Below are 8,061 nucleotides of genomic sequence, written 5' to 3'. Positions count from 1 at the left end.
TCGTTACTTTGGAATGTCTTTTTGACTTTCATTTTAGATGTATGATTCTTGCAAAGTGTAAAATTAGATTATATGTCAACGTGGCAAAGATCTAACATTTTCAAACAACATTAATAGTGTAAGTATCATATTAGCATGTATATACTTATATGGATGTTTAATGAGAAGCGCAGTTAATGAAAGACTCGGAGTTGAATAATATACATAATAATGCATTATGCAAATCCTCACATAGATATATGTATATATATATATATATATATATATATATATATATATATATATATATATATATATATATATATATATATATATATGATAAAAAACTAACTCATGTACACTATCTCGTCCTGTGCAAATAGCATCTAGAAGATACTATACAATGAAAATCCTATCGTATATCTCAGCATACATCCATATAAATACACACACATAAAGAGAGACACAGAGGTCGACGAACAGACACATTCCTCCCTGCATTCGAACCCCCGCGTTCTGACTCCCTTCGCCTTCCAGGACGTCACCAAGTGGAACGTCTGGACCTCGACGGAGTTCGTGGCGCAGACGCTGACGTCATTCCCGAAGCCTGTGGTCGTCACGCGCACCGAGGTAACGTAATCAAGCGACTCCTTGATTTACTGATTTTGTAGCTTCATTTACAGGTTGTTTATTTGATTATTATTTGGTCTTATTTTTTTATTCATTTATTTTGTTGATTGAATTTTTTATTTGATGTTCATTTATTTTAGCTAGCATTTATTTTATATTTGGCTATTCATAGATTTATTGATTTATTTCCCTATTCATTGATTAACTTGGTTAATCTATTCATTGATTTATTCATCAACTCATTGTTTATTTATTCATTCTTTATTTTTTTCTGTTTCTCAAGTGTTTTAAGATTAATTTAATTAGATAATTTGATCATTATGTCACTTTGGGAAATTGGGAAAAAGCAGACCCTTAAGAAAAATATTGGCTGGTTGTGATGTCACTTTTTGTCTTGTTTGAAAATAGAAAATGTTTTGGGCAATTTGATATGTTCAGTTATATGAGTAAATGTCCGTACACGAACGCATAGAAACACGCAGATGCACAAACATGCTTACATACTTACATTTATAAAAAATGCATACATGCAAGACGCACACACACACACACACACACACACACACACACACACACACACACACACACACACACACACACACACACACACACACACATACACACACACACACACACACACACACACACACACATATACACACCTTCTCTCAACCACACACACTTTTCCACAATTCTGCACGCTCCAAAAAAGGGAAAAAAGTTCAGCCAGTTTCCCAGGTCCCATTTGCAAGCGAGGGGGAAATTGCCGAGGCAATATAATTTCTGGAGACGAATCTTCTCTCGCCCTCCGCGCCGGAACTGGCTCTTCGCTCACTCTGAGACTACCCTGCGCGGGGGAGGTAGTCCAAGATGACTGCGATTACCGCTGCTGTTACTACTGCCTACGCCCTTACAACTGCTACTTCTACTACTACCACCGGCACCACCATCACAATCACCACCGCTACTACTACTACTTCTACTGTTACTTCTACTACTACCACTACTACCACCGCCACTGCTACTACAACCACCATCATAATCACCTCCACTACTACTACTACTTCTACTGTTACTACTGTCTATCATTTATCATTATCATCATTACTACTTCTACTACTACTACTACCATTACTACTACCACAATGGGATTGCTGCATCTTCTACAACTGTCAATTGAAAAAGGACAAAACAAACAACAATGATAATAATAACAGTATTTGCAAACACATTAACAGTAACAAGGATCATACTTGCGATGATTTAACCCCGATGACAGCAAAAAAATTCAAAGGAAATGCTTTTCATTTTTTTCCACATGCATTTTCGGGCCGCGTGTTGTGTTTCTATCAGAAAGCCAATTTTACTTTCTCCCCCAACATAAATAAGACACGGCCTTCTGCGCCAAACGGGCTGGAAGAGTTAAATTTTTTTTTTTTTCATTTTTTAAAGTTTGTTTTATCGGCTTTGCATTCATGTCATTGTTAGTGGCATTTTTTTGTTTTAATTCTATTCCCAGGCAGAGATTCGAGTTTACATCTCTGTCTGTCTGTCTGTTTGTTTATCTCTCTTCCTTTCTCTCTCCATTTCTGTCTGTTTGTCTGTTTTTCTCTTTCCTTCTTTCATTCTCTGTCTATTGATTTAATTCCTATTAATTTTCTCCTTCCCTCCCTTCTTTTTTCCCTCCTTCCCTCCCTCACATAAAGTTTCTCTCTCCTATCAGTTTTCTCCCCCTCCCTCCCACTAATTTCCTCCTTCTCCCCCTCCCATTATCGCTTCACCCCTTCCCGTCCTGCCCTTATTTCCTCCACTCTTCCCTCCCTCTCATTGATTTTCTCCTTCCCGCCATTAATTTCCCCCCTTCCCTCCCATTATCTTTTCCCACCTTCCCTCCCTCCAATTAATTTCCTCCCCCCTTCCCTCCCACCCCCTTTCCCCCCTTCCTTCCCTCCCATTCATTTCCTCCCCCATTCCCTTCCATTAATTCCCTCCTTCCCTCCCACTAATGTTCTCCCTCTTCCCTCTCCCTCCTTCCAGCTCCTGACGGCCACCAAGTACGTGACTCAAGCCCAGTTCTTCACGGAGACCAGTTACGTCACCAGCACTGAGTCCAAGTTCTTCACGGAGACTTTGGTAGCCACGGACTTCACTACCAAGACGCTGCCTGTTACCACCTACGATACCTTTACGTCCACCTACTACTCCACCAAGATCCACCGTCACACCGATTTCGTCACGACCACTCAGTACAAGTGAGTATGGTGGATGGGGTGGAGTTTTGTTTGTTTTATGTATTTTTGTTAAAGGGAGATGTGTTTTTTTCGATTTATTTTTATTTGTTTCTTTATCATTCAGTTTGATTTGATTTGATTTGTTTGTTTATGTTTGGTGGGGGAGGGGTTATTATTTTGATGGATTTTTTTTTATATTGTTTAAGGGTTTCTATAGTTTTTTCAGTCATTTTTTATTGTGATTTTCTTTATCTTTTTTAAAGATTTTTTTTTAGTAACGATCTTGATTTTGGATTCCATTATCCAAAATCTTATCAATCGAATGTCACTAACTCCTTCCCTCCCCCTTTCTCCCCTCCAGACACGTGACCCAGACCGAGCGTCACCCCCACTACCTCACCCAGACTCTGACGTCACAGTACCGCGTCTACGAAACCGTCACCCAGACCGTGACGCAGAACGAATACGTCACGGAAACGTCACTCCACTTCCAGACCAATTACGTGTCCAAGTGCTCTCCCAAGGCCCAGCCCACGCACTACGGGGGCTATGGCTACTAGGCTATCTGGGCTACGAGGCTCGGCGTTGGATTAGGCTACGGTTCTGCGAGGCTCGTTGGGCTCAGAGAGGATGAGGGTTCTGAGGCTACGAGGCTGGTTAGACTACGAGTCTAATTTGACCAACGAAGCTAGTTAGACTACTAAGATAGCCTAGTTGGCTGTGAGGCTGATTAGGCTACGAACTTCGGGAGCTCTTACTTAGGCTTTCCTAAATCATGACGACAACGATGAATTTGAAAAACTAAAACTTCTCCGTTACGACAACGCTAAAGACGCCGCTTTGGTTAAGATGCCCTGATGTTAGTATTCTCCGTTTTCTTTGACGACCAAGATACGCTGATATGCGTTTCCCGTTTTCTTTGACGACGGAGAAGCCTTGTTGTTAATCTTTCCCATTTTCTTTGACGACGAATAGAGAGAGAGAGAGAAGAATGATGTCGGTCGATTTAATTCACAATTCTTCTTGTCTCTTCTTATTTTCCTTCTTTGTGATAGTTTTCCTTCTATTTTTAAAAGAGAGAAAGAGAAGGAAGATAAGAAGCGGAAAAGGATAATATAAATTTGTATCTTTATTTTTCTCCCTCTTTCAATGTTTCTTCATTTTTACGTTCTTAATTTATCTAATTTATTCTATTTTATTTTAAGCATAAGTGTTGATATAAGTGTGAAGCCGCCAATGATATGTGTAAATAAGTAATTTATGATTATGTGTGTGTATAATATTCGAAAGCGTAGTTGTACAAGTTGTATATAAGAAAATCCAAATATATAAAAATACAAAACAAAATTGTTTTTCTTCCTCAATTTTCAATACCTTGAAGCTAATTTCCATTATGTAAAAAACTCTGAGCTTGATTTGAGCATGAAAATTGACATGCAGACTCACGTATAAACAATGGAACTAACAAACACCCACATAGGCATACATGCACATACACCAGAAACGAGCACACATTCACACACAAAGGAACTTTTACATCAAGCAAATATCTACCTTAAAAAAACAACAACAACAATAACAAAAAAAAACAAAAAACAAAAAAAAAAAACAGACATAGTCAAACACACACACAAAGTCAAACACACATAACCAAAAACGCTTTCAATCACACCAATAGGGCTTCCATATTTCCTCTTCCTCATTTCTAGTACACTCTGTATACTGGCGCAAGGTATACATGACATATTCTGCATTTTCGCAAAACTGTTTCCTCTCCTCAGCGCGAAGGTTCTCGGGGAGCAAGTTGTAAACAAAACAGGAAAGGCACAGAGAACCGCCTGACTCCGCCTACAGCCTTTTCGCTGTGCTGCTTCTTCTCTGTTTCCTGTTCTCCCCTTCGCTTGCTTTGTTTATATTCATGCATGGATACAGACGTCTATATGCATTTGCAAAACTGTATACATAAATAGTCACACGCATGTAAATGTGAATAGGCGAATGGATTGGCGATTGGCTGGGTGAATAGAATTTGTGAATAAATCTGTCTATCTATCTGTTTATGTCTGTCTGCTTGTCTTTGCATCTTTTTATCTATCTCTCTATCTACATACACAAATATCTATCTATTCTATCCACACACACATGCATCCTTACGTGCACACACACACACACACACACACACACGCGGCACACACCACACACACATACGCACGCATGCATGCTCACCTATCTGCCTAGCCAGGGCGTAGAGGACTTATCAGCTCTTGTATGGCCAGGCCTTGAGGATCCGCAATTGGCAACTTCGAAGTTTGTGACTTAAACTTCGCTGATAACCTGGTTATCCTCGTCGGAATCCATGCAGGGGCTGCCTCTCACACACACCTGTGTGAGACCGCATACATGCATGAATGCATATATGCATATATACTTTCTATATCTGTCTATATATATGTATATACATACACACACACACATATATATATCTATATATCTATATCTATCTATCTATCTATCTATATATATCTATATCTATCTATCTATATCTATATATATCTATATATCTATATATCTATCTATCTATCTATCTATCTATTTTTCTATATATATATATATATATATATATATATATATATATATATATATATATGCATATATATGAGAGTAGCCATAGCTATCTCCAGTAGGCTCCAGTCCTCGATGGTAGAGGTCACTCCAGTCGATGAGCATATAATGGTAATGAGACTGAAGCTGTCTTTTAGCTTCATGTCTCTTGTTGCATTGTACGCTCCTATCGATGTTTGTAAACTTGATGTGAAAGAGATGTTCTACGCCAAACTTGCATCTGTGACAGACAGTTGTCCCCGGCGAGATATTCGTATTGCTCTGGGTGACTTCAATGCAGTATCTGGCTGTGATCGAGTTGGCTATGAGATGTCTATCGGCCCTCATGGTTCAGAAGATGATACCGGCAGCGAGAATTCCCTCCTTTTCCGGGATTTTGCTAGATCCCAGAAATTGAGGATTTCTGGCTCCTGGTACCAGTGCCCAGACCCACATCGTTGGGCATGGTACAGCGATGTGGGTAATGCAGCCAAGGAGATCGACCACATTCTCGTTAGCACTCGTTGGAGGATCCTCCAGAACTGCAGAGTGTATAGGAGTGCCGAGTTCTGTGGTACTGACCATAGATTAGTTGTGGCTACCCTCCGGGTCCACTTCAAAACTTCCCATCGGCCCAATGACCACCCTAAGGTGTTTCATATGGACAGGCTGAAGGAGAGGGAGTGTGCTCGGGGGTTTGCTGAGACAATTTCTGATCGCTTCACAACGCTCGACAATCTGACAGACCCTGTACTTCTGTGGGACACCTTCAAGCGCGAAATGCTTGATGCAGCCCAAGAATCGATTGGAGAACGCCCAAGGGCAAGATAGAATTTAATCTTTCAGGAGACACTGGAAGCCTCAGATGCTTGCTGTGTGGCTCGTCTGGCAGGGGATCAGGATTTGCACCGTTCTCAGGTGCGCGGAACAGTTTATTAGGAGTCTTGCTGAGTAGGTTGAAGGCCATTTCTTAGTAAATGGCCTTCGTCCTGCATACCAAGCCCTGAGGAAACTGAATTCCAAGCCCTCTTCACAGGTGACTGCAGTTCGCTTAGTAGGTGGCCAGATCGTCTCAGATCCTGTTGCGGTGCGGGAACGTTGGGCTGAGTATTTTGAGCAGTTGTATCAGGTTGACCCTCCAACAGTTAACTTGGATGCGGGTAGTGCCGTGATTCCGCTGCCGGACCCACCCATTAGCGAGGACCCACCCTCCCTAACTGAAGTTGGGGAGGCGATCTCCAAGCTGAAGAGTGGTAAAGCAGCGGGTATTTGCGGCATCCCAGCTGAACTGTTAAAGGCTGGTGGTGAACCTATGGCGCGGGGATTGCATGCTGTCCTGGCTGCCATCTGGCGGTCCGGTACCGTTCCCCCTGATCTGTTGAGGGGTGTGGTCATCCTTCTCTCGAAGGGGAAGGGGGCCGATGGGACTGCAGCAATCACCGCGGCATCACACTGCTCAGTGTACCAGGCAAGGTTCTTGCCCACACCCTTCTGAGGCGTATTAGAAACCATCTACTGAGGCATCAGAGGCCGGAGCAATTTGGATTCACTCCTGTTAAGTCCACAATAGACCTTATCCTTGCGTTCCGAGTCATTGTAGAACGCCGTCGTGAGTTCGGGCGTGGGCTGCTTGCAGCCTACATCGACCTCAAGGCGTCCGATACAGTGCATCGGGAATCGGTCTAGGAGATCCTGAGACTGAGAGGAATTCCAACAAGGATTATTGAACTAATAGCAAACCTGTATACTGGTACTGAAAGTGCTGTAAAGTGTGGTGGTGTCGAGCTTCTTTCCTGTCAGTTCAGGAGTGAGGCAAGGCTGTATTCTTGCACCAACACTTTTCAATACTTGCATGGACTGGATACTAGGCAGAGCTACTGTTCAAAGTCATTGTGGAGCAACACTGGGCAATGTTAAGGTTACAGACCTTGGCTTTGCCAATGATGTTGCTATTCTGTCTGTCACAACTGCGAGATCGCCATGATCGGTCGCTGTCGGTTTCCTGAGCCGCTACACGGCGGTTGTAAGTTTCGTAGCTCAGGACCTACGGCGATGTTTACCCGAGCCGGGGAGGCGGGCTTAGGCGGGATGAGGTCAACCGTGATTCGTCACTTCAACTTATAAGGAACGACGGTGTCGCACCTATACACCGACGATTCGCACAAAAGGCGTAATTCTCGGCAATTCATTAGTTCTCCCGGAAAGACTTCAGTGGTTCTGTGATGTGTTAGTGACGACCTCTTTCGCCATGTGACCTCGCCTGCTCGACTTCTCCCGTGGCTGCTATTCTCCTTCCTCCTCTGTGTGATGTGTATTGTGTAAATAGTGCTTTCAATATATTCCTCCTGTATGTTTCCTCTGGTGTTTCACTGTTAACCTGACCGATCTAATCATACCCCACAAACGAAGCCTGACATTGGCGACCTTACCTGGATGAGACGGCCCGTAAGACAGCACCATGAGGAATTATGTAGAGGAAGGCGATAGGTTGGGCCTCGAGGGGATGGCCTTTTTACACTATATCGAGGAGCAGGAGAAGATCAGGACTGAGCAGCTGGCTCTGTATTATCAGAGAAGGGCGGAGCAGAGGCGGCAAATGGAAGAGGATCGTCGCTGGCGC

At 42.7% G+C, this 8,061-nt stretch overlaps 1 protein-coding gene across 1 annotated transcript in view; it reads left to right on the top strand.

Moving 5' to 3' along the window:
- Positions 1-4,147, top strand: part of LOC113820420 (uncharacterized) — a 30,779-nt gene extending 26,632 nt beyond the window's left edge. Inside the window, exons 4-6 of the mRNA XM_070137043.1 lie at positions 370-609; positions 2,647-2,861; positions 3,202-4,147. Of these exons, the coding sequence (XP_069993144.1) occupies positions 370-609; positions 2,647-2,861; positions 3,202-3,400 (654 nt within the window). The 3' untranslated portion in view covers positions 3,401-4,147. The remainder of the gene's footprint in view (positions 1-369; positions 610-2,646; positions 2,862-3,201) is intronic.
- Positions 4,148-8,061: the final 3,914 nt, after the last annotated feature.

Source organism: Penaeus vannamei, chromosome 22 (genome assembly GCF_042767895.1).
Source record: "Penaeus vannamei isolate JL-2024 chromosome 22, ASM4276789v1, whole genome shotgun sequence".
NCBI classification, from domain to species: domain Eukaryota; kingdom Metazoa; phylum Arthropoda; class Malacostraca; order Decapoda; family Penaeidae; genus Penaeus; species Penaeus vannamei.
Note: the sequence above shows the minus strand (reverse complement) of the source record. Positions and strands in the feature narration are given on the sequence as shown.